The sequence below is a fragment of the Salmo salar genome, chromosome 07, assembly GCF_965601325.2.
Source record: "Salmo salar chromosome 07, fSalSal1, whole genome shotgun sequence".
NCBI lineage: Eukaryota > Metazoa > Chordata > Actinopteri > Salmoniformes > Salmonidae > Salmo > Salmo salar.
This window is the reverse complement of record NC_138297.1, coordinates 23806936-23834928: the sequence shown is the minus strand read 5'-3', so window position 1 is coordinate 23834928 and position 27993 is coordinate 23806936. Positions and strand designations below refer to the sequence as shown.

Here is a 27993-nt window from a genome sequence, read left to right as displayed (position 1 = left end):
ATTGGTCACCGACACATTTGGACTAAAGCAAGTGAGAGTCACAGTTCCTCCCAGCTCAGTAACCATCACAGGGGTTGGTTGGATTACGTTTGGTTTGGTAAAAGCACAAACTATCAAAGGAAACAAACAAAATGGATCAAAGACAAAGACATGGATAAACCATTTCTACCCATTACAGACAGAACATCCACCTAACTTATCATATTAAAACGACATACTTCAAATGATTAAAAAAGGAACTCAATTAAAACGTCTTACACTTACCCAAGTTGATGTAAAACAAAAACAAGTGTCTGACCATCATTTTTACATCAGTCACTTCTGCACTGCATAGTGTGTGGGTCTGACAGTGGGGCACCTTATATATGATGACACTTTACATGTAGCCGTCATACAGTAGGAGGGAACACTGAAATGAGAGATTTTATTGGCTGACTACAATCTTACAAGTGTGTCCTCTGGCTTACCATAGTTTAAAAACGTTTAAAGAAGACATTGTAAGTAAGTCAGAGTTACTGGATTCTGCAAATCAAATATTGGCTTGATACGGCTGCTTATTTTTTTGGAGAAATGAAACCTTTACTGAAATCAGTTAATCAAAAATCAGTTCAAAACATCAGTTTTGATGTTTGGACAGGAAACAGAGAAGGGTCTCATTCCGCTTTTCTTCAGCTAGTACCTCAGGTACTACTGTGTCCAGCAGAGGTTGAACTAACCCTCAATGGGAATTTACCCACCATAGCATAAAAACTGCGTATCCAACATGATCTTGGTTTTCATCCTAGGCCCCTAGGTGGCTAATAAACACATATGTGGTTATGACATAATATGAGTTCACCCTATCTAAAAGTGTGCCTAGATCGAACAAATAGGGAGAATACCCATGACCTCTCGATTAGTGTAAGATCTCATAACTTACCCACACTTCACTGCTTGTTGCCCAGTGGCTGTATAGTGCACTTTTTTTTTCAAATACATGGTTTGGGTGGGTAGGAACCTACTATACCCCGAGTAAGATTCATTATCTATCAAAGTCAGCCCACAGATATAAATAGATGGATGGATGATGACAAGGCTTGATGGAATCAGAATTTGGTTGTGGCCAGTGGTGGAAAAAGTACACAATTGTCATACTTGAGTAAAAGTTAAGATACCTTAATAGAAAATGACTCAAGTAAAAGAGAAAGTCACCCAGTAAAATACTACTTGAGTAAAAGTCTAAAAGTATTTGGTTTTAAATATATTTTAAGTATCAAAAGTAAATGTTATTGCTAAAATATAGTTAAAAGTAAAAGTATAAATAATTTAAAATTCCTTATATTAAGCAAACCAGACAGCACCCTTTTCGTGTTATTTTAATGTATGGATAGCCAGGGGCACACTCCAACACTGAGACATAATTTACAAATGAAGCATGTGTGTTTAGTGAGTCCGCCAGATCAGAGGCAGTAGGATGACCAGGGATGTTTTCTTGATAAGTGTGTGAATTTGACAATTTTCCTATCCTGCTAAGCATTCAAAATGTAACAAGTACTTTTGGGTATCCGTGAAAATGTATGGAGTAAAAAGTACATCATTTTCTTTAGTAATGTACTGAGGTAAAAGTAAAAGTTGTCAAAAATATGAGTAGTAAAGTAAAGTACAGATACCCCGAAAAACTACTTAAGTAGTACTTTAAAGTATTTTTACTGAAGTACTTCACACCACTGGTTGTGGCTCACAAACTTCTCTGAATCATTTTATCCAGAAACAAACTGTTTGTGTATTGGTTTCCTTGACTTTAATGGTGGCTAATCTGACGCAGGCTAACTCAGAACAACAGGCCCTGTGTTCTGGAATCTAATCTGTTTACTGGAGAGTAAGACATGTGGTTTGGCCCCTTATGGCAATTGTATCATCATCATCATTACTATCATCATTATATTACATATAAACATTGACTCTTATTTTTAAATGTATGAGTGCAAATCAACGAAACTTGTTTATTTATAATTTGGGGGTATGAAAGACAAAATAGAAATTGTTCAAATCCCTACAGAATCTGAATTTGATGATCTGCTGTGGTTCTCATCATTGTCCACTAGAGCGCGGCATTCTCTCATATTTCACCTTTGGATAGGTATTGCTGATGACGTCACGAAAACGATGCGCACGCTTTAATGGGGCAGCAGTTTGTCTGTTGTGATTCTGTATGGAAAGATAGCAACAATGACAAGAAACTGACATGTGGGGAATCGTAAGTCGCCCTTTGCAGTTAGTTGCATCTTGTTCTTGATACAATGTCTTGTTTTGAGGTGTTTCGACTGGTTTCATATCAAATATGGCGAAAATGTGCTGCAAGGATGTATTTGAGAGACAAGAAGTGCTCATTGTGCACATTTATTTATGTTTTCAATAAACATTGGAGACGAAATATAGTTTAAATGTTAGCAACAACCTAAACCAACTTTATCTGTTTTGCCCCATAGTTTGTTGCTAAACAACCAAACCATCTAATAAGAATTCCCACCTATAATCTACCCAAAATACTGATCATCTCCAATTCATAGGAGACAAAACATAAATAAAAAAAAATATTACAAAAGTCAACTGTTCTATGAATTTATCACATGAATATTAGTATAGGTGTTCATGCAATTTGGTAGGTTACTATTTTTTAACAGTGGTTGGTCAGGTATTTGAGGCGTGTACCTGATCCCCTATCGAATGAGGGGGAACAGGCAGGAGGCGCGCGAGATGCTCGAGAATCCTTCTCGGTCCTCTTCACACGCTCCAGCCCCGCCTCACTACGCCAACGCTGCCTGCCTGGTCCATCCGCATCTGTCACAACTGTCTGCAGCTGCTTGAGCTCCGTGGCATGCCCTCAGTTATACCGGGATTTAGGTGGAGGTTTTCACGAGAAAGAGAGCTATGTCGGAGGTACGGAAATTTACCAAAAGGTTGAGTAAACCAGGAACGGCAGCGGAACTCAGGCAAAGCGTCTCCGAGGCTGTGAGGACATCGGTGATTGTGGTTAGTATGATGATCTCTTCTTTAGCTAGCTAACGGTAGCCTACCTTGCTGTCCAAACCCGCTCACGAAACCATAGCCCGAGGGTCCGCTCCATTTATTCGGTTTAATCCTGAAAAGCCTATGTGTACTTTTAGTTCATAACGTTACTTGAATGTCTGAATGTCGAAAGACAATTTCCCCCCCCCCCCAGTTATTATCGAAGACGCGTGTCAGCGTCTCACCATTTCCTATTCGTCACCCACTGAGCAGCGCTTGCTACATTTGATTAGGATACAAGCTACCTCTTTCAATTTAAAAATGCGTATTACGTCGTAATCCGCTGGTAATTAAGCAGTGACGGTTAGCAGAAAATGACCATATTGAAACGGGATAATGTCCATATAAAGGAAGTGTCGTGTTTGTGTCTTTTCCCTGTGGATAGTGGTGTGACATTGTTCAGGCAGATCAGAAGAGAGAGAACACATGGTATTCCATTTCTCTTGGCTTCAGCTCCAGCGGCGGCTTTTGTGTGCTTGAGAATTGAGCAGTGCCAGTTCTGAGGTTGAATGTGCAGCTAGACTGCATGGTTTGCCTAGCTATCCCTTTTCCCTGTCCTGTAGCCTGGTCCTTTCTTTTCCCCAGTACTGAATATTTGATGTTCCAGGCATGTAAAGTATCATTATTTATCCTGGTGGTCTTTGATTATAGCTAGGCCTACAGTAAGAGTGCAGTCTCTATAGAAGCATTTCCTTTTTCTTTGTTGAAAGGACAATAGTAAGTGCTGTGTCATGGATCATGATTTGTGCACTGGTCGGGGTTTGTGTTACAGTTGGACTGTGTGTAGTATTGGCCTGAAACACTTTGATGCAGGGTATGGCTTGAGATAAATTGCATATAATGCTGAAAGAGGCACTGAGATTTAATCACTCACACAGGGCTCCTTTTGGTTCTATGTGGTGTGTGTGTGTGTGTGTGTGTGTGTGTGTGTGTGTGTGTGTGTGTGTGTGTGTGTGTGTGTGTGTGTGTGTGTGTGTGTGTAAACTCTCCCACACTGTCAATGTCCTCTGATTCGCTAGACATTTGTCTCTTTCTCATATGATGCAAAATCCCAGCCAAGAAAACATTCAGTGGACTTTTGCAGACCTCTTAGGCCAGATCTTTTTATTCCCAAATATCTCCAGTCACGTGAAGTCAATCAGACATAGTAATCTTGTGGTGAGGTTTGACGCTGACTGACGTGTGCTAGGCAACACAGGTCCCGAAGTGTGTTGTGTCTGGTTGAGCGGATGATCCTCAAGGTAATGGTCGCCATGGTAATGGAGAACAAGCCCTGTTTTGTGGAGGTTGCAGAGGAGCCGACATTCTCACATGGGGATTCCCTGGAGGCATGCTCCAACCATGCTTCCTGTGTGTGTTTGTGCATGTGCGTGTGCGTGTGTGTGTCACTTATGTCAATGGGGCTGCTTGTCTTATTCTCCTTCCTGGAATTAACAGTTTTCTGCTCTTTCCATATTCCTGTATCTCTCAGTTGGTGTGTCTAGAAATGACCTTTCCTACATTCATTTCAAGGAGTAGGTATTTCCTTTGTTCTGGGCTCCATTCTCTGTGATCTGAAAGCTCAATTAAAAGCCTTCACCTAGTTTCAGCTCATAAGACATTGAGACGTTTTGAATGTTAGCTGAAATGAACATACTGTAATTGACTAGGGTCTCTTAGATCATAAGGAAGCTCCTGAAGAGTCTCAAGAGGTGTTGTTTTGATCTAGAGGAACGATATACATGTAAGATTGTGTATTTACTCAATTCAAGTCAGGTCAAGGGTTGTGGGTCATGGGAAGTCTGTGTTCTCAGTAAACACACAGACTGAAGTACTTATTGGGGTCAGGGGGAGGACATTGGAATTGTTGGTGCATGTGTGTGTGTGTTGGTGCATGCGTGCGTGTGTACACATAAACGGCAGTAGTAAAGCCCATCTGCTAGAGATAGACTTCTCCTCTGTCTTTCCACTGAACTGTATAAGACGCACAGCAATCTGGAAAAGTACTTATCTCACTAACATTATAGCCAAAGCCAGTGATGGTGTTTGGAGTGTCCGGGGCCAGATTGATCGCTGAGTTGAAAAAGCGGTGTGACGTACAGTAAAGTCCCATAAAGAGATGAGAAAGTGACTATATATGGGCGAATGTAGCAGGCAGGCGGCTACGCCCCAACCAGAACTAACCCCCTCTTCCTCCTTTCTTCCTCTGTGTTTCTTCTTCTCTCTTTCGTTTTCTTTCTCTCCCAGGCTGTTCTTCTCTAAAGGAGCTGAGCCAGAACTCTCTCTCTCTTTCTCTCCCTCTCTCTTTTCCTCTCTCTCTATATCTCCCCCTTCTCTCTCTATCTCTCCTATGACTCTCTCTCCCACCTTCTCTCTCTATCTCTTCGCTTTCTCTCTCTCTCCCCCTTCTCTCTCTATCTCTCCTATGACTCTCTCTCCCACCTTCTCTCGCTATCTCTCCTCTCGCTCTCTCTCTCTCTCTGTAACACGATCTGTCGCAATGGAACTGTATCTTCTGGTTCTGTGGTTCCACTGCTGCCCAACCTGTTGCACATGACAGGAAGCTGCTGCTCTCCTCTGAGCTGCTAGAAGTAATGAATTAAGCAGGCAGCAGAGCCTACCTACAGTAGCTGATTGTGAGGCCCAGCGACTATGTTGTTTACCATGTACAGTTGAAGTCGGAAGTTTACATACACCTTAACTAAATACATTTAAACTAAGTTTTTCACAATTCCTAACATTTAATCCTAGTAAAAATTCCCTGTCCTAGGTCAGTATTTTAAGAATGTGAAATGTCAGAATAATAGTAGAGAGAATGATTTATTTCAGCTTTAATTTCTTTCATCACATTCCCAGTGGGTCAGAAGTTTACATACACTCCATTAGTATTTGGTAGCATTGCCTTTAAATTGCTTAACTTGGGTCAAACATTTTGGGTAGCATTCCACAAGCTTCCCAGAATAAGTTGGGTGAATTTTGGCCCATTCCTCCTGACAGAGACTCAGTGACTGAGTCAGGTTTGTAGGCCTCCTTGCTCACACACGCTTTTTCAGTTCTGCCCACAAATGTTCTATAGGACTTTGTGATGGCCACTCCAATACCTTGATTTTGTTGTCCTTAAGCCATTTTGCCACAACTTTGGAAGTACGCTTGGGGTCATTGTCCATTTGGAAGAACCATTTGCGACCAAGCTTTAACTTCCTGACTGATGTCTTGAGATGTTGCTTCAATATATCTACATCATTTTCCTCCCTCATGATGCCATCTATTTTGTGAAGTGCACCAGTCCCTCCTGCAGCAAAGCACCCTCACAAAATGATGCTGCCACCCCCGTGCTTTACGTTTGGGATGGTGTTCTTTGGCTTGCAAGCCTCCCCCTTTTTCCTCCAAACATAACGATGGTCATTATGGCCAAACAGTTCTATTTTTGTTTCATCAGACCTGTCACGTTCGCTATCTTCAAATTCCCTGTCGTAAATTAACCAAGGCACAGTGTGCCGGTAATTCCACATTCTTTTATTGAAGTGAAACTGAACAAAACAAAAACCAGGTAAACAGATTCGAACGTGACGCAACTGAGGCGCACACAAAACACACACAGAAAATAATAATTACCCACAAATACAGGTGGGGAAAAGGCTGCCTAAGTATGATTCCCAATCAGAGACAACGATAGACAGCTGCCCCTGATTAGGAACCATACTTTGCCAAACACAAAGAAATACATGACATAGAATGCCCACCCCACATCACACCCTGACCTAACCAAAATAGAGGAAATAAAACATCTCTCTCAGGTCAGGGCGTGACAGTACCCCCCCCCCCCCCCCCCCCCCCAAAGGTGCGGACTCCTGGCCGCAAACCTGAACCTATAGGGGAGAGTCCGGGTGGGCATCTACCCATGGTGGCGGCTCAGGTTCGGGGCGTAGCCCCCGCTCCGCCCGCTGATCCCTCCGCTTTTGTCTTACCGGACCGTGGATCGTCGGAGGAGGAACCGGACAGTGGATCATCGCCGGAGGCTCTGGACTGCAGACCACCGCTGGAGACTCTGGACTGCAGAACGCTGCTGGAGACTCTGGACTGCAGACCGTCACTGAAGACTCTGGACTGCAGACCGTCGCTGAAGACACTGGACTGCAGACCGTCGCTGAAGACTCTGGACTGCAGACCTTCACTGGAGGCTCCAGACTGGGGACCGTCGCTGCAGGCTCTGGACTGGGGACCGTCGCTGGAGGCTCCAGACTGGGGGACGTCGCTGGAGGTTCCGGACTGGGGGACGTCGCTGGAGGCTCCGGACCGGGGGACTTCGCTGTAGGCTCCGTGCCATGGATCATCACTACAGGTTCCGCACCATGGATCATCACTGGAGGCTTCGTGCCATGGATTATCACTGGAGGCTCCGGACCATGGATTATCACTGGAGGCTCCGGACCATGGATTATCACTGGAGGCTTCGTGCGTTGGATCATCACTACAGGCTCCGGGCCATGGATCATCACTGGAGGCTTCGTGCCATGGATCATCACTGGAGGCTTCGGACCATAGATCATCACTGGAGGCTTCTTACGTGGTGCTGGAACAGGTCTCACCGGACTGGGGAGACGCATTGGAGACCGGGTGCGCAGAGCAGGCACAGGGTATACTGGGCCGTGGAGGCGCACTGGAGGTCTGGGGCTTAGGGCTGGCACAACCCGTCCTGGCTGAATGCTTACTTTAGCCCTGCAAGTGCGGGGCGCTGGCACAGGACGAACTGGGCTGTGAAGGCGTACTGGCGACACCGTGCGTAGAGCTGGCGCAGGATATCCTGGGCCAAAGAGACGCACTGGAGGTCTGGAGAGTATGGCTGACACAACCCGTCCTGGCTGGATGCTCAGTTTAGCCCGGCAAGTGCAAAAATGTTATCCTCTTCCATTTCTTGTCATTTAAATGATCTAGCCATGGACCGCAGTGTATAACTTCAGTCATGTTAGAATGTTTCATTGCTGGTTATTTTGTCTTGTATCACCGCATAACACGTTGCCTGACCAGTCACACGCTCCCCACGGTAAGCACGGGGAGTTGGCTCAGGTCTGAACCATGACTTAGCCAATCTCCCCGTGAATTTGGGGGGGGCTGCCTCTCGGGCTTCCGTCGTTTCCATGTCTCCCAATCTCGTCGCTGTTCCTCCCTCGCTGCTTCCACCTGTTCCCATGGGAGGTGATCCCTTCCGGCCTGGATCTCCTCCCACGTCCAGGATCCTTTGCCATCCAGGATGTCCTCCCATGTCCACCTCATCTTCCCCGTAGGCGCACGCTGTTTGGTCTTCTTGTGGTGGGTAATTCTGTCACGTTCGCTATCTTCAAATTCCCTGTCGTAAATTAACCAAGGTGCAGCGTGCCGGTAATTCCACATTCTTTTATTGAAGTGAAACTGAACGAAACAAAAACCAGGTAAACAGAATCGAACGTGACGCAACTGAGGCGCACACAAAACACACACAGAAAATAATAATTACCCACAAATACAGGTGGGGAAAAGGCTGCCTAAGTATGATTCCCAATCAGAGACAACGATAGACAGCTGCCCCTGATTATGAACCATACTCGGCCAAACACAAAGAAATACATGACATAGAATGCTCACCCCACATCACACCCTGACCTAACCAAAATAGAGGAAATAAAACGTCTCTCTCACGTCAGGGCGTGACAAGACCAGAGGACATTTCTCTAAAAAGTACGATCTTCGTCCCCATGTGCAGTTGCAAACCGTAGTCTGGCTTTTTTTTGGCAGTTTTGGAGCAGTGGCTTCTTTCTTGCTGAGCGGCCTATCAGGTTATGTTTATATAGGACTCGTTTTACTGTGGATATAGATACCTTTGTACCTGTTTCCTCCAGCATCTTCACAAGGTCCTTTGCCGTTGTTCTTGGATTGATTTTCACTTTTCGCACCAAAGTACGTTCATCTCTAGGAGACAGAACGCGTCTCCTTCCTGAGTGGGATGACGGCTGTGTGGTCCCATGGTGTTTATACTTGCAAACTATTGTTTGTACAGATGAACGTGGTACCTTCAGGTGTTTGGAAATTGCTCCCAAGGATGAACCAGACTTGTGGAGGTCTACAATTTGTTTTCTGAGGTCTTGGCTGATTTCTTTTGATTTTCCCATAATGTCAAGCAAAGAGGCACTGAGTTGGAAGGTAGGCCTTGAAATACATTTGTTATTGAAGTAGAAGTCCTGGGAGTGCATTCTGACGAAGAACAGCAAAGGTTATCCAATTTTTCTTATAGTAAATCTGAGTTTGGTGAGGGCCAAACTTGGTGGGTGTCAAAATAGCTAGCCCGTGATGGCGAGCTATCTACTCAGAATATTGCAAAATGTGCTTTTGCCGAAAAGCTATTTTAAAATCGGACATAGCGATTGCATAAAGGAGTTCTGTATCTATAATTCTTAAAATAATTGTTATGTTTTTTTGTGAACGTTTATCGTGAGTAATTTAGTAAATTCACCGGAAGTTTGCGGTGGGTATGCTAGTTCTGAACGTCACATGCTAATGTAAAAAGCTGGTTTTTGATATAAATATGAACTTGATTGAACAAAACATGCATGTATTGTATAACATAATGTCCTAGGAGTGTCATCTGATGAAGATCATCAAAGGTTAGTGCTGCATTTAGCTGTGGTTTGGGTTTATGTGACATTATATGCTAGTTTGAAAAATGGGTGTCTGATTATTTCTGGCTGGGTACTCTGCTGACATAATCTAATGTTTTGCTTTCGTTGTAAAGCCTTTTTGAAATCGAACAGTGTAGTTAGATTAACGAGAGTCTTGTCTTTAAAATGGTGTAAAATAGTCATATGTTTGAGAAATTGAAGTAATAGCATTTCTAAGGTATTTGAATATCGCGCCACGGGATTCCACTGGCTGTTGAGTAGGTGGGACGATTTCGTCCCACATACCCTAGAGAGGTTAAGTGAAATAATCTTTCTGTAAACAATTGTTGGAAAAATTACCTGTGTCATGCACAAAGTAAATGTTCTAACCGACTTGCTGAAACTATAGTTTGTTAACAAGACATTTGTTAAGTGGTTAAAAAACGAGTTAATGACTCCAACCTAAGTGTGTGTAAACTTCCGACTTCAACTGCACATGAATACACATGCATGTGCGTGTGTGTGTGTGAGACAGAGAACAATGACTGGGGGAGGGGAGGAGTGCGAAAGAGAGGGAGAATCACTGTGCACCAGCATGTCCTCTCCCCACACTCCCTAATTCCCTGGGCAGCAGTACAGCAGACCCTCGGCGTGCCAGGTGGGACACACTTACAGCTGTGCACTGAACTGTGGCAGGGTGTTTGAGCCGGGAGTCCTAGAGAGGGGCCTGGTGGTTCTCTGACATGTTAGCTGACTGTGTCTCTCTCTCTCCCTTGAGTCTTTTCCCAAAGTCCTTGGCCAATGCTCAGTGGTTACTGCAGAACAGTCTCCTCTAATATGGATAGAGCTCTACCACATTCTGGGCTGCATGAAACTGCCCTCAGGCCCAGGAGTCTATTACCTTACATAGAACAGATTACATTGTATTCAAGCAAGGCTTATCCTATGTCATATTTTCGCCTGCTTCTGCTGAGCCTTGCACTATTGTTGGAATGAATAATTATTAACTTTTCCTAGTTGCTTCTCCTTGGCTGACTTGCTTTGTCCTGGACTGATTCACGTGACTTAGCCTGTTTTCTCTGTAAATGTCTTTGAATATAGGATATGAAATCATTCACTTCTCTGTGAAACTCTCAACAGGATGCAGTGATATCACACCAGCGATGTGGTGGAGCAGCCATCTTTGTTTTGTGATTGTGTTGCCATGGTAACATGTCAGACTGAGCCACTCTCTAATGGCTGATGAAGTAAGAACTCCTGCAATAACTTGTGCCCTGCTACGCTAATTTTCACTCACTGCAGCAAGCAACCCCCCTCTGAACCCTGGCGTCAAAAAAGAAACAGTAGCCAGGAACTAAGACCCTAAGGTCAAAGGTTATAAGGCATTATTAGAACCCTGTGCAGTGCCTAACCCCTCTACAGAGTACTTCAGTAGGGACCATGTAACACAGCCAACCTCTGGTGTCAGTGTTGGACTCCAACCCCTCAAAGGGCATTCTGATGAACTAGACTACTGTGCCGTGTGTTCACAATCCTCTCAATGTTTTGAGTGATCCTCCAGCTGCTCTAAAGATCTCCTCCAGTCCAGCAGTCACCCTAATATTTTTCACAGCTGCCTTTCCCTCTGTTCATGCTCTCTCTCTTCTTCTCTGGTTATTGTTTATTTCTCTCTCTCTCTCTCTCTCTCTCTCTCTCTCTCTCTCTCTCTCTCAATTCAGTTAAATTCAATTCAAAGGGCTTTATCGGCATGGGAAACATATGTGAAATAAACAATCAGAAATGAACAATAAACATTACACTCACAAAAGTTTCAAAGGAATAGAGACATTTCAAATGTCATATTATGGCTGTGTTGTACTGTGTTGTAATGTTGGGCAAATGGTTAAAGTCCAAAAGGGAAAGTAAATACACATAAATATGGGTTGTATTTACAATGGTGTTTGTGCTTCATTGGTTGCCTTTTTCTTGTGGCAACAGGTCACACATCTTGCTGCTTTGATGGCACACTGTGATATTTCACCTAATAGATATGGGAGTTTATTAGAATGGGATTTGTTTTCAAATTATTTGTGGGTCTGTAATCTAAACTCAGTTTCCACCTAATTGTCTGCCTACAGCGGCCTCTCTCAATAGCAAGGTTAAGCTCACTGTCTGTACATAGTCAAAGCTTTCCTTAATTTTGGGTCAGTCACAGTGGTCAGATATTCTGGTCAGGTATCCTGCCACTGTGTGCTCCATTTTGCTCTGTTTTTTGGTTAATCATTTCCAATGTGTCAAGTGATTATGTTTTTGTTTTCTGGTGATTTGGTTGGGTCTAATCATGTTGCTGTCCTGGGGTTCTGTGGGGTCTATTTGTGTTTGCGAACAGAGCCCCAGGAACAGCTTGCTTAGGGGACTCTTCTCTAGGTTAATCTCTCTGTAGGTGATGGCTTTGTTATGGACGGTTTGGGAATTGCTTCCTTGTAGGTTGTTGTAGAATTGAACGTCTCTTTTCTAGATTTTGATAATAAAATGAGCGAGTCTCTCTCTTTTCATGCTCTGCAGCCGCCCTCTGAACTTTGTGTCTCTCTGTGATCTCTGCCCTCTAACCTCAGACATCTTTAGTTCAGGGAGAGTAGCTTCTCTCTGTCACATTGACAAATCGCTAGTCCAGCAGAGCAGAACAGATCAGGTGGGAAAAGAGCAGAGAGATGTTTTTCAGTTTCAGCTTCCAAACAACTGCCCAGACAGAGGAAAGCTGAAACACACTGTGCTTTTTTCAGAATTACACCATGCTGTTAGTGCGTTGTGTTACTCGTCTGGGACTCTGGTCTGTTTTGTACCCGGTCCACAGCCACCCCTATGATACTCTGTCCCCTCTACGGATCATATTGAGGGGGAGAGATGAAACGCACTGTGCTTTTTCACAATGACACCACCATGAGAGCTCAGGATTCAGTAGCTAGGAGGACTTTATTGGTCAGTCTTGGGCATCGTCACAAACGCGTGTCTTTTTGCGGAAGGTACTATGCAGCACACAGACCCCCCCTGGCGCACTCAACGTTGTTGATATACGTGGAGTTTCGCTGTAGGCCTGTTTCAGGGAAACTGTGAAGCCAGCTGCATGTTTCTGTTTCAGTATTTTATTAAAGAATGTGAAACAATGTCGCTTCTGTTTGCTGATTTTCATGAAATCATGAATATCTGTTCTTTATATGGACTAAATAAATGTGTTCATATGGGCAGAATATTTATCTATAGGCTATAGCATACCAAATGTTGATCAGTTATGAAAATGAAACATTTAGTGTGGAAAAAGGCGAAAATGTGTACGTTTTAATTAAAAAAATAAAGTCTTTGTCACATGGCTATAAAAATGGAAACATAGTGATTTTAGAGACACAAGGTAACAATAGCCCATGATTAAAGGGTTAGGTTAGGCTATACTGGGTTCTCACCATCATCATCATTATTATTATTCACATCATTACAATTCAGTCAAGTCACAATTATCAGCTTTGGTATTGACATCAGTGAGCAGGCTTTCTGAGTCAGGAGAGACACATGGGTAGCCCTACCAATGGAAAACATCTGGGGAAAAAATGGCTCCCAATTGGATATGCCCACCCAATTGGGAGCCAGGCCCAGCCAATCAGAATGAGATTTACCCCACAAAAGGGCTTTATTACAGACACCTGTGTAATGATCATGCTGTTTAATCAGCTTCTTGATATGGTTTTCAATGGGCTATGGTAGTAGGTGCCAGGCACACCGGTTTGAGTGTGTCAAGAACTGCAACGCTGCTGTTTTTTTCACACTCAACAGTTTCCTGTGTGTATCAAGAATGGTCCACCACCCAAAGGACATCCAGCCAACTTGACACAACTGTGTGAAGCATTGGAGTCAACAGGGCCAGTATCCCTGTGGAACGCTTTCGACACCTTGCAGAGTCCATGCCCCGATGAATTTAGGCTATTCTTTGGGCAAAACGGGGGTACAACTCAATATTAGGAAGGTGTTCTTAATGTTTTGTACACTCAGGCTTACTTTAGCTTACTGCTTACAAAAGAGCTAACAAATATTGTCACAATAAACAACATAGTGCTTTAAGAACGACATGGCAAATACATATGGGAAATAAATAGCATAAATGACAAAGCAAATCTATCCAACGTATCTCCCTGTTTATGTGAAGTAGTGGGTGAGGGTGTGTGCCTTTGTGTTTATGTGTCTGTCTGCATTTGCATTGTCTTTTCTCGTTAGCACTGATTTAGCTGATAGCTGCTTTATTGAACAAAGGTTTTTACTTGCAGTGACTGTAATTGGCTTACCTTCCTGCACTCATTGTAAGTTGCTCTGGATAAGAGCGTCTGCTGAATGACCGAAATGTAATGTAAATGTCGTGTAAATGTGTGGTTAGCTTATCTGTGTGTCTCTTGGTAACTTGACCGTCTATGTTTCTCTACAGGAGCAGCCTAAGATCATTGAGCCGTTGGACTATGAGAACGTGGTGTTTCAGAGGAAAGCCCAGATCCACAGTGACCCTCACAGAGACCTGCTGCAGTGTCCTGTCGACGACATCTCGGTACACACACACACACACACACACACACACACACACACACACACACACACACACACACACACACACACACACACACACAGGAAACATTTGTTTAGTTTGTTCAAATTCAATGTTTTATTTGAGAATATTTATAAAAGTGACAATACTCTTTCAAATATGCTGCTAGAAACACTGGATAACCAGGCCCACATTTTGTAGGGAAGCTAGCGACAGCATTGCGACATACATCCCCACAGTAGCATATAATATGATACCAGAAAAAACTGCAGGAACGGTGGTTTATTTTATACCAAGATCAGCAAATTCTGTGATAATTGACTCAGGGAGGGCGTTCTTATAGATTTCTGTTTCTACGAAAAGGTGTCTTTTCCCCATTATCCACCAGTTCACAGCCTTGTTCTCCCCTGCAAGGAGGGACATATTTATTAGTTAAAACCAAGCGACCCAGCCAGTCCAGTTTAACTCAGTCACTGACAGATTATTGGGACTCTTTCAAATACACATTATTCAAACACACGTGGTTCTGATCAGGAGACTCAAAGCAGTAAAAGCTTAAACGACTGTTCACCCTCATCTCTTTCCAACCCAACTCCCCCCCCCCCCCCCCCCCCTCTGTGTAGGAGTCTCAGATCTCTCGTCAGAGGAGGACCGTGGTTCCCTCCGTGCCCCAGAATGCAGAGAGGGACGCCAAGAGCCTGTTTGCCAAAGAGGTTCTCATTCAGTCAACACTAGTACACAACAAATAAATGCCTGTAGAGAAAACTTGACAAGCCTATATCGTAATAGGAATCAATAGGAACTTCGATGCCTGACCAGAAACAAACTGCTGGTTGGTCCCAATCGAGAGATGTTGACCTGTTAACTGTTACTCAGCGAGCACCATACCTAAAGCAAAAACTTGACAGCTTGACTAGAGGTAGACCGATTATTATTTTTCAACGCCGGTGCCGATTATTGGAGGGCCAATAAAGCCGATACCGATTAATAAATGTTTATATATATATTTGTAATAATGACAATTGCAACAATACTGAATGAATGCTTTTATTTTAACTTAATATAATACATCAATAAAATCTATTTAGTCTCAAATAAATAATGAAACATGTTCAATTTGGTTTAAATAATGCAAAACACCGTGTTGGAGAGAAAGTGCAATATGTGCCATGTAAAAAAGCTAACGTTTAAGTTCCTTGCTCAGAACATGAGAACATATGAAAGCTGGTGGTTCCTTTTAACATGAGTCTTCAATATTCCCAGTTAAGAAGTTTTAGGTTGTAGTTATTATAGGTATTATAGGACTATTTCTCTCTCTATACCATTTGTATTTCATATACCTTTGACTATTGGATGTTCTTATAGGCACTATAGTATTGCCAGCCTAATCTCGGGAGTTGATAGGTTTGAAATCATAAACAGCGCAATGCTTGAAGCACAGTGAAGAGCTGCTGGCAAACGCAGGAAAGTGCTGTTTTGAATGAATGCTTACGAGCCTGCTGCTGCCTACCACCGCTCAGTCAGACTGCTCTATCAAATGTCAAATAATAGACTTAATTATAATATAATAAACACACAGAAATATGAGCCTTAGGTCATTAATATGGTCAAATCCGGAAACTATCATTTCGAAAACAAAACTTTTATTCTTTCAGTGAAATACGGAACTGTTCCGTATTTTATCCAACGGGTGGAAACCCTAAGTCTAAATATTGCTGTAACATTGCACAACCTTGAATGTTATGTCATAATTGTGTAAAACTCTGGCAAATTAATTACGGTCTTTGTTAGTAAGAAATGGTCTTCACACCGTTCGCAACGAGCCATGCGGCCCAAACTGCTGCATATACCCTGACTCTGCTTGCACTGAACGCAAGAGAAGTGACACAATTTCCCTTGTTAAAATAAATTCATGTTAGCAGGCAATATTAACTAAATATGCAGGTTTAAAAAAATATATTTGTGTATTGATTTTAAGAAAAGCATTTATGTTTATGGTTAGGTACACATTGGTGCAACGACAGTGATTTTTTCACGAATGCGCTTGTTAAATCATCACCCGTTTGGCGAAGTAGGCTGTGATTCGATGATAAATTAACAGGCACCGCATTGATTATATGCAACGCAGGACAAGCTAGATAAACTAGTAATATCATCTACCATGTGTAGTTAACTAGTGATTATGTTAAGATTGATTGTTTTTTATAAGATAAGTTTAATGCTAGCTAGGAACTTACCTTTGCTCCTTGCTGCATTCGGGTAACAAGTGGTCAGCCTGCCACGCAGTCCCCTCGTGGAGTGCAATGTAATTGTCCATAATCGGCGTCCAAAAATGCCATATTACCGATTGTTATGAAAACTTGAAATCGGCCCTAATTAATCGGCCATGCCGGTCGACCTCTAAACTTGACATAAATGACACTTTTCTGGCATGGTGTGAACTGTGAACTCTTTATTACCCTGGTCCCCTGGTGTTGTAATGTTACTAATTGAGCTCGAATGTTGACCTGTTTGGCAGTGCATCAAGACTTACAACACGGACTGGCATGTCATCAACTACAAGTATGAAGCGTACTCGGGAGATTTCCGCATGCTCCCAACGTAAGTCTAGAATAGAAAAGCTATTGATACACGCATGCTTCCAAGGTGCAATAAATCTGGAAAAGAAAAGCCATTGATAGAAAGAAACAGCATAGAAATGACCAGATTGTAGATAGGAAGCAAGGCGTAGATGTATTGACGATATAGACTAGCTGTTGATCCATTGAGGATTTCGACTAGCTGTTGATCCATTGAGGATTTCGACTAGCTGTTGATCCATTGAGGATTTAGACTAGCTGTTAATCCATTGAGAATATAGACTAGCTTTTGATCCACTGAGGTTATAACCTAGCTGTTGATTCATTAAGGATTTAGACTAACTGTTGATCCATTGAGGATATAGCCTAGCTTTTGATCCATTGAGGATAGAGACTAGCTTTTGATACTGTACAAAGACACACTGTTGAAATGACCAGAACCAAGATACAGTAGAAAGGAGTTGATGTATTGAGTATATAGTTCTGGGTTGCTGACACACAACAACCCTCTCTCTCACACAACAACCCTCCCTCTCACACAACAACCCTCTCTCTCACACAACAACCTTCTCTCTCACACAACAACCCTCTCTCTCACACAACAACCCTCCCTCTCACACAACCCTCTCTCTCACACAACAACCCTCTCTCTCACACAACAACCCTCTCTCTCACACAACAACCCTCTCTCTCACACAACAACCCTCTCTCTCACACAACAACCCTCTCTCTCGCACAACAACCCTCTCTCTCGCACAACAACCCTCTCTCTCGCACAACAACCCTCTCTCTCGCACAACAACCCTCTCTCTCACACAACAACCCTCTCTCACACAACAACCCTCTCCACACAACAACCCTCTCTCTCACACAACAACCCTCTCTCTCACACAACAACCCTCTCTCTCACACAACAACCCTCTCTCACACAACAACCCTCTCTCTCGCACAACAACCCTCTCTCTCGCTAACAACCCTCTCTCTCGCACAACAACCCTCTCTCTCACACAACAACCCTCTCTCACACAACAACCCTCTCTCTCGCACGACAACCCTCTCTCTCGCACGACAACCCTCTCTCTCACACAACAACCCTCTCTCTCACACAACAACCCTCTCCACACAACAACCCTCTCCACACAACAACCCTCTCTCCACACAACAACCCTCTCTCTCACACAACAACCCTCTCTCTCACACGACAACCCTCTCTCACACGACAACCCTCTCTCTCACACAACAATCCTCTCTCTCACACGACAACCCTCTCTCTCACACAACAACCCTCTCTACACAACAACCCTCTCTCTCACACAACAACCCTCTCTCTCACACAACAACCTCTTTCACACAACAACCCTCTCTCTCACACAACAACCCTCTCTCTCACACAACAACCATCTCTCTCGCACAACAACCCTCCCTCTCACACAACAACCCTCTCTCTCACACAACAACCCTCTCTCTCACACAACAACCCTCTCTCTCACACGACAACCCTCTCTCACACACGACAACCCTCTCTCACACACGACAACCCTCTCTCTCACACAACAACCCTCTCTCTCACACGACAACCCTCTCTCACACACGACAACCCTCTCTCTCACACAACAACCCTCTCTCTCACACGACATGTGTTTTCACAGTAAAGGCCTGAAGATGGACAAGCTGCCGGCTCACGTGTTTGAGATCGATGAAGACGCTAAAGATGAGGTGAGTGGAATGTTAGGCCTGGGGGTGATGGACCAGTCTGTGTGTGTGTGTGTGTGTGTGTGTGTGTGTGTGTGTGTGTGTGTGTGTGTGTGTGTGTGTGTGTGTGTGTGTGTGTGTGTGTGGTGTGTGTGTGTGTGTGTGTGTGGGGGGGGGTGCACGCGTGGCTACGTACATGTTTGCGAGAGAGAGAGAGAGAGAGACATTGATTATCAGACGATGTTGAGTGGTCTGGTATGCTCAAGGGTCTTTTGTGTCTAGGCCTGGTTGGCTTGGTGGTAGTCATGTTTAAAATACCCTTTTGACTTTGAGCATAACATCAACACATTGCTGCATCCCCCTCAAAGCATTTTTAGAAAAGATGCTAACAATACAATACAATGCATCAAATAACAGTAATTCAATAGAGATACCGTAGCTTACATCCAGAAACTCTAACCGCCACTGTGCCACTATGATGTGGTTTTGTGGCGGGAGAGCATTTGCAGCTGTACTCAGTAGGGTCTACAGCCACAGCCTGTTTCCAGATGTGTTTGTGCTATCTTGCCTACGCCTATGGTCATTGTCACATTAGGAGTAGGCAAGACAGCACAAACAGATCTGGGACCAGGCTACTGCAGCCAGCCAGTAGCTCGCTCACCTAATGAGCAAAGTCCTCCTCACTCCTCTTTAGCAGTGAAACCAGAGCTCTACTTTTCTAAAAATAGTTCTCATCGACCCCCCCCCCCCCATCGGCCTGGCCGGATGTGGATAAACTTAACATTAAAAAGGGTTGTAATTGAACGATTGAAGGAAAATAAACAGCTGCCAGACATATTGCTGAGAGCACAGAGCAGACAGCAGAGGCTATCACTGAATCACTCTAGGCCTGCGGCTACAAGGGAACCCTATTCACTATATAGTGCACTACCTTTGACCAGAGCCCTATGGGTCCTGGGCCCAAATGTAGTGCACTATACAGGGAAATAGGCTGCCATTTTAAATACAGCAAAGTACTGAAGAGAGAGGGAGAAAGAGAGCAGAGCAGAGGCCATCTATCAATCCAGGCAGCACAAAAAGAGGCTGGCTAATGTCTTACAATGTCCTTTATTGCTACACCCCAGACATCTTGTCTCAGAGGGAGAGAGCAGTAATAGTGTATCAAATCAAATAGTTTTGGCACATGTGCTGAATACAACAGGTGTAGACCTTACAGTGAAAGCTCTTAACCAACAATGCAGTTTTAAGAAAAATAAGTGTTAAGAAAGTATTTACTCAAATAAACTGAAGTAAAAAATACAAAAAAAATGAATGAAAATAAAGAAGAAAAATAGAAAAATAACTAATAATTACGGGGCAACAATAAAATAATAATAGTGGGGCTATATACAGGGGGTACCGGTACAGAGTCAATGTGCGGGGGCACAGGTTCGTTGAGGTAATTGAGGTCATATGTACATGTAGGTAGAGGTAAACTGACTATGCATGGATAATAAACAGAGTAGCAGCAGCATACAAATGTGTGGGGGGGGGGACAATAAAATAGTCCGGTTAGCCATTTCATTAGCTGTTCAGGAGTCTTATGGCTTGGGGGTAGAAGCTGTTAAGAAGCCTTTTGGTCCAAGACTTGGTGCTCCGGTACTTTTTGCCGTGCGGTAGCAGAGAGAACAGTTTATGACTAGGGTGGTTGGAGTCTTTGGCAATTTTTAGGGCCTTCCTCTGACACCGCCTGGTACAGAGGTCCTGGATGGCAGGAAGCTTGGCCTCATTGATGTACTGGGCCGTACGCACTATCCTCTGTAGTGCTTTGCGGTTGGAGGCCGAGCAGTTCCAACGTACCAGGCTGTGATGTAACCAGTCAGGATGCTCTCGATGCTGCAGCTGTAGAGCTTTTTGGGGATCTGAGGACCCATGCCAAATATTTTCAGACTCCTGAGGGGGAATAGGTGTTGTCATGCCCACTTTACAACTGCCTTGGTGTGTTTGGACCATGATAGTTTGTTGGTGATGTGTGGCTCAGTTGGTAGAGCATGGTGTTTGCAACGCCAGGGTTGTGGGTTCGATTCCCACGGGGGACCAGTACAGAGAAAAAATGTATGAAATGTATGCATTCACTACTGTAAGTCGCTCTGGATAAGAGTGTCTGCTAAATGACTAAAATGTAAATGTAAACACCAAGGAACTTGAAGCTCTCAACCTGCTCCACTACAGCCCCGTCAATGAGAATGGGGACGTGCTCGGTCCTCCTTTTTCTGTAGTCCACAATCATCTCATTTATCTTGATCACGTTGAGGGAGAGGTTGTTATCCTTGCACCACACTGCCACGTCTCTGAGCTCCTCCCTATAGGCTGTCTCATTGTTGTCGGTGATCAGGCCTACCACGTTGTGTCGTCGGCAAACTTAATGATGGTGTTGGAGTTGTGCCTGGCCATGCAGTCGTGGGTGAACAGGGAGTAGAGGAGGGGACTGAGCACGCACCCCTGAGGGGCCCCCATGTTGAGGATCAGCGTGGCAGAAGTGTTGTTACATACCCTTACTACCTGGGGGCGGCCCGTCAGGAAGTCCAGGATCCAGCTGCAGAGGGAGGTCTTTAGTCCCACTGTCCTTAGCTTAGTGATGAGCTTTGACGGCACTATGGTGTTGAACGCTGAGCTGTAGTCAATGAATAGCATTCTCACGTAGGTGTTATTTTTGTCCAGGTGGGAAAGGGCAGTGTGGAGTGCAATAGAGATTGCGTGATATGTGGATCTGTTGGGGGCGGTATGCAAATTGGAGTGGGTCTAGGGTTTCTGGGATAATGATGTTGATGTCAGCCACTTCATGGCTACAGATGTGAGTGCTACAGGTTGTTAGGCATTTAGGCAGGTTACCTTGGTGTTCTTGGGCACAGGGACTGTGGTTGTCTGCTTGAAACATGTTGGTATTACAGACTCGGTCAGGGACAGGTTGAAAATGTCAGTGAAGACACGTGCCAGTTGGTCAGCGCATGCTCAGAGTACACGTCCAGGTAATCCGTCTGGCCCTGCGGCCTTGTGAATGTTGACCTGTTTAAGGGTCTTACGCACATCGGTTACGGAGAGGGTGATCACATAGTCATCCGGATAGCTGATGCTCTCATGCATGCTTCAGTGTTGCTTGCCTCGAACTGAGCATATAAGTTATTTAGCTCGTCTGGTAGGCTCGTGTCACTGGGCAGCTCGCAGCTGTGCTTCCCTTTGTGGTCCGTAGTAGTTTGCAAGCCCTGCCACATCCGACAAGCGTCAGAGCCGGTGTAGTCCTGTATTGACGCTTTGCCTGTTTGATGTTTCGTCAGAGGGCATAGCAGGATTTCTTATAAGTGTCAGGGTTAGAGTCCTGCTCCTTTAAAGCGGCAGCCCTACCCTTTAGCTAAGTGCAGATGTTGCCTGTAATCCATGGCTTCTGGTTGGAGTATGTACGTACAGTCACTGTGGGGACACCGTCATTGATGCACTTATTGATGAAGCCAGTGACTGATGTGATGTACTCCTCAATGCCATCAGTAGAATCCCAGAACATATTTCAGTCTATGCTAGCAAAACAGTCCTGTAGCTTAGCATCTGCATCATCTGACCACTTCCTTATTGAGCAAGTCACTGGTAATTCCTGCTTTTGGTTTTGTTTGTCAGCAGGAATCAGGATACTATAGATCTATATGTAGCCTACTCCTTTTATCCCAGCCTACTTTTATAACCACTGGAGAGAGAGAGAGAGAGAGAGAGAGAGAGAGGGAGGGAGGGAAACAGAGCAATGGAGAGAGAGAGGAGAGGAGTGACCATAATAATTAATCAATGATAATGCAATCAGGGAGATTGGTGAGGAATTCCACATGAAAAATACTATAGTATACTATGGTATAAATACTATATTATTCACAGTAGTTTTTTTGCGGACTTCAGAGTATTCACTGTAGTATTTTTGCGGACTGAAGTCCTCAAAAACATTACAGAGAATACTGTAGTGTTGCGGACATGACTGTAATTTACTATAGGATAAATCCCGTAGTAATTGTTTCCGTAGTATTTACTATAGTAATTACTGTAGTGTTTTTGCAGACTGTAGTATACAGTAGTATTTACTGTAGTGTTTTTGGGGAAATTACTGTAGTTTTATTATCTTTGATATAACAGTAGGGGTTTCTCCCGGAGGAAACCTACTTGACAAAATAGTCAAAGAGCAAATTTTCCATAACCTGTATGTAAATTAGGTAGGACTGAGATCTATAACCTGTAGGGAACACAATATGTAGTTTATACGTGACATTTAGGTTTCTCACATGGGTGGCACAAATTGGGATTTGGGGGAGGAAAATGGGCAGGGTATATGCAAATTAAAACTGTAGTATAATATACTATTGCAATTACTGTAATGTTTTGCGGACTATAGTGTTTTTGGAGACATTATTGTAGTAATTACTGTAGTGTTTTTGTAGTCTGTAGCATACTGCAGTATTTACTATAGTATTCTACTTTATACTACAAAATGATATAGTAAGAGGGGTGGATAGAGGAATGAAGGGGGTTCTCAGAGCACCACTCAGAGCATGGGAAGGGTGGGAGTGTTGAGGGAGGACAGAGGAGAGACCTCAGCCAATTGGATTACAGGACAGAGCTAGAGAGAGGCGTACTTACGATCAGACGAGCGCAAAGGATAGTGCCACTTCAATTTGTTAACTGAGCTGTGTGTGTGTGTGTGTGTGTGTGTGTGTGTGTGTGTGTGTGTGTGTGTGTGTGTGTGTGTGTGTGTGTGTGTGTGTGTGTGTGTGTGTGTGTGTGTGTGTGTGTGTGAGATAGCTTCAGTATGGCATTTCTCTGTATACATGTGGTTTCTCTGTATATCCCAACAGCAGTAAGAGGATTAGGTATTGGATTGGGATACATATTTACTGTGTTTGTAAGTGTCTGTCCTTTGAGTGGCAATGTCCTTGTTATGGATATTAATGTTGGGATAAATGGTCTCATGGAGATTTTCACTGCAAATTAGTTGAGTTGGTGAAGTGATGGTTGTGATTAAATGGGTTAAATGACACCGACCCATTCATGGGAAGCAGAGAAATTCTCTCCATATCTGTATGAATGATGTATATCTCGGCACATTGTGTGTGTGTGTTAGACTCAGTGACAACTGTTATTTTCTTTGTGAATGTGTGGTTATTATTTCTGTTTGTGTGATTGCGTGGGTGTGTGTTTGTCTGTGTATCTGTGCAAACATGTATCTGTGTGTTTGTCTGTGGGTGTGTGTGATGTGTGTGTATTAGCCTATTGATTGCATATCCATACCCATTATCAATACTATCTCTCCTTCCTGTGTGTGTGTGTTTGTGTGTGTGTGTGTGTGTGTGTGTGTGTGTGTGTGTGTGTGTGTGTGTGTGTGTGGTGTGTGTGTGTGACCAGGACTCGTCATCTCTGTGCTCTCAGAGAGGGGGTATCATGAAGCAGGGCTGGCTGCAGAAAGCCAACATCAACAGCAGCCTGTCTGTCTCCATGAGGGTGAGTCAGAACAGCTCACCCACCATCCTTGTCTACTGACTATACAGTGCATTCGGAAAGTACTCAGACCCCTTGACTTTTTCCCCAAAAATGTACGTTAAAGCCTTATTCTTAATTTGATAAAAAAAATAAAAAATCTCATCAATCTACATACAATACCACATAATGACAAAGCGAAAACAGGTTTTTGAAATATTTCCACATTTATTAAAAATAAAAAACAAAAACACCTTATTTATGTAAGTATTCCGACTCTTTGGTATGAGACTCGAAATTGAGCTCAGGTGCATCCTGTTGTCACGATCGTCTAAAGGAGTAGACCAAGGCGCAGCGTACTTAGAGTTCCACATGTTTAATAAATATGAAACTCACCAAAACAATACAGACGAAAACAAAGCGTGACGTTCTGGGCTGCTCACATGCAGTTACACAAACACAAGATCCCACAAAGCACAAGTGGGAAAAGGCTGCCTAAGTATGATTCCTAATCAGAGACAACGATAGACAGCTGCCTCTGATTTGGAACCATACTCGGCCCAAAGCAAAGAAATACAAAAACATAGAAAAAGGAACATAGAACGCCCACCCCAGTCACACCCTGGCCTAACCAAAATGGAGAACAAAACCCTCTCTATGGCCAGGGCGTGACACCTGTTTCCATTGATCATCCTTGAGATGTTTCTACAACTTGATTGGAGTCCACCTGTGGTAAATTCAATTGATTGGATTTTTGTATGATTTTCTTTAATTTAACCTTATTTAACCTATACAGGTTTTTGTCATTGAGATAAAATCTATTTTTCAAGAGAGACCTGGTGTCAAGGCACAGATCTGGGGAAGGGTACCAAAACATTTCTGCAGCATTGAAGGTCCCCAAGAACTCAGTGGCCTCCATCATTCTTAAATTAAAGAAGTTTGGAACCACCCAGACTTCCTAGAGCTGGCCGCCCGGCCAAACTGAGCAATCGGGGGAGAGGGGCCTTGGTCAGGGAGGTGACCAAGAACCTGATGGTCACTCTGACAGTTCTTCTGTGGAGATGGGAGAACCTTCCAGAAGGACAATCATCTCTGCAGCACTCCACCAATCAGGCCTTTATGGTAGAGTGGCCGGAAGACGGAAGCCACTCCTCAGTAAAAGACACATGACAGCCCGCTTGGAGTTTGCCAAAAGGCACCTAAAGGACTCTCAGACGATGAGAAACAAGATTCTCTGGTCTGATGAAACCAAGAGTGAACTCTTTGGCACCATCCCTACAGTGAAGCATAGTGATGGTAGCATCATGCTGTGGGGATGTTTTTCAGCGGCAGGGACTGGGAGACTAGTCAGGAACTAGGGAAAGATGAATAGAGCAAAGATCAGAGTGATCCTTAATGAAAACCTTCTCCAGAGTGTTCAGGACCTCAGACTGGGGCGAAAGTTCACCTTCCAACAGGAAAATGACCCTAAGCACACAGCCAAGACAACGCAGGAGTGGCTTCGGGACAAGTCTCTGAATGTCCTTGAATGGCCCAGCCAGAGCCCAGACTTGAACCCGATTGAACATCTCTGGAGGGACCTGAAAATAGCTGTGCAGCGACGCTCCCCATCCAACCTGACAGAGCTTGAGAGGATTTGCAGAGAGGGATGGGAGAAACACCCCTAATACAGGTGTGCCAAGCTTGTAGCGTCATACCCAAGAAGACTCAAGGCTGTAATCGCTGCCAAAAATGCTTCAAAGGGTCTGAATACTTATGTAAATGTGATATTTTTTTATTTGCAAAAATGTCTAAAAACCTGTCTTGCTTTGTCATTATGGGGTATGAGGAAAACATTTTTTTAATCCATTTTAGAATAAGGCTGTAACGAAATAAAATGTGTAAAAAGTCAAGGGGTCTGAATTCTTTCCGAATGCACTGTAGATGTACAAGAAATGACGTAGATCATGTACCACAAAAGGACTGTGCAGGCTTTTGTTCAGCACTAACATACCTGATTAGGGCCCTATAAAATCAGTTATATATAAATATTCATTTTCTTCCGTTTTGTTTTCCCAGGTTTCAGTTTTTCCCAATTTTTTTCAGGTTTTCGCTCTCAAAATCATTTTTTTAAATATAAAAACAACACAATTGGATGTTTTGAGTCCATAACAATGCTTAAACCACATCAGGAGACCACTTGAGGACTCCGAGTGCATTTTTATTTTGGGGTTTACATAACCTTTAATTCAGGTGTGCACCAGCAAGAGACGTGTTTGCTTAGCTCTGTTTCTGATTGTAGAGTTTGCTAATCACAAATCACCAAATAATCATAATATCATTATGCAGGTAGGCATAGGCTACTTTGTCGTTAACATTTTAATTTAGATGTTTTTTGGGAAAGCCTTTCCATCTACCGTAAGACGGTTATCATTAGCATCATCGCTAACGGCTACACAAAGTGGTAGACAAACAAACACGCACAAACAGACAGGACCATTCCCACGTTGCCTCTTCAGAAATAAAGAAAGAAGGAAAATAAGAATCAGTGATGCATTTTGTTCATGTTTTATAATAATCCAGAGCTGTTTTATGATAATCCTGAGCTAATTCATTTTCGAATAAATTAAATGCATTTTTGAATATTGTTGAATTCCGTTTTAATGTCTGGATTCCGTGATTCCGTCCGCGTTCTCCGCATCGCGGATTTGATAGGGCCCTACCTGACTCAGCTAATCAAAAAAAGTATCTACAACTATATTTGAGTGCCACAACAATACGTTTGATCACCAGCCTTATCTACCTTTGTATCCACACATCCACTAAACTGTACAGCAGGTGGACACTATTAGAAATAAAAGCGGCGTGGCTATTGGATGATTTTGAATTGGAACCCTTCTTCTGATTATCAGGTGTTTAAGAGGAGGTATTTCTACCTGTCCCAGCTGCCAGACGGCTCCTACATCCTCAACTCCTACAAGGATGAGAAGAACTGCAAGGACACCAAAGGATCCATCTACCTGGACTCCTGTATAGACGTCATTCAGGTGACCTGGGCCCTTATTCACAAAGAGTCTCTGAGTAGGAGTGCTGATCTATGATCAGTTTGGTCTTTTAGATCACAATTAGATTAAATGGACGGGGGAACTGATCTTAGATCAGCTACTTTGAGATGCTCATTGAATACGGTCCCTTATTTCACCTTGACTTGAAAATCATTGACGTCGTGTGGTTGTTGTGAATAATACAGTACAGTATATCTTTGTATATGGTTAATGTTTGTTCCTAATGTGCCCCGGGAATAGATTGACCATTTGCTTACAGAGGCACATCATCCGCTCTGGGCTTTATGGAGACAGACAAATCTAAATATATTGTCTTGTCTGTCCTAGACAGTAGACTTACCTTCTGCCAGCCATGGCAGGAAGTCTGTGATAATCAAATAGATCATTGTATGCTAATACAATTAATAGGTAATCAATCTCTGGACTCTAAAGAGGCAGAAATAGCAGCAGCACACTCAGAATTCGGCTTTTAACACAACAGCCCAAAGGGAAAAAACTGGTTGAATCGTCGTTGTTTCCACGTCATTTCAACAAAGAATTCAATTTGATGACGTTGGATCGACTTGGAAAACTGATTGGATTTGCAAAAGTCATCAACGTAAGGGAATTTAGTCTTTTTTTCACCCAACTTTTAACCTAAATCCAATATGGTGACATTTTTTGTTGATTTCACGTTAGTTGACAACTCCACCAATTGTAAACCAAACTACACGTTGAAATGACGTCTGTGCCCAGTGGGATTAGTTGCTAATAAACATTTAGGCCTAAATCTGTACCTAGCAGCATTTTAACCAAGACTGTTATACTAGCTGTCTAGTCTGTGTTTTATAAATGTGCAATAAGCATAAAACACAATATAGGGAATTGGCAACTCGTTCTCATTCTGAGAAATAAGGTATTGATAGAACAAAGTGGACAGGCTAGCATGCCGTTTCAACAGTTGGAGACAGACAGAAGGGTGTGTTCATAACAAT

The 27993-nt window shown here is 43.4% G+C and overlaps 1 protein-coding gene across 3 annotated transcripts in view; it reads left to right on the top strand.

Moving 5' to 3' along the window:
• The first annotated feature begins 2751 nt into the window (after positions 1-2751).
• Positions 2752-27993, top strand: part of dock11 (dedicator of cytokinesis 11) — a 112508-nt gene continuing 87266 nt past the window's right edge. For all 3 annotated transcript variants that reach the window (XM_014206851.3, XM_014206849.3, XM_082977476.1), the window contains exons 1-7: positions 2752-3012; positions 14107-14223; positions 14844-14933; positions 16739-16821; positions 18449-18515; positions 23904-23999; positions 26867-27001. In XM_014206851.3, coding sequence (XP_014062326.3) covers positions 2911-3012; positions 14107-14223; positions 14844-14933; positions 16739-16821; positions 18449-18515; positions 23904-23999; positions 26867-27001 — 690 coding nt within the window. In that variant the 5' untranslated portion in view covers positions 2752-2910. The remainder of the gene's footprint in view (positions 3013-14106; positions 14224-14843; positions 14934-16738; positions 16822-18448; positions 18516-23903; positions 24000-26866; positions 27002-27993) is intronic.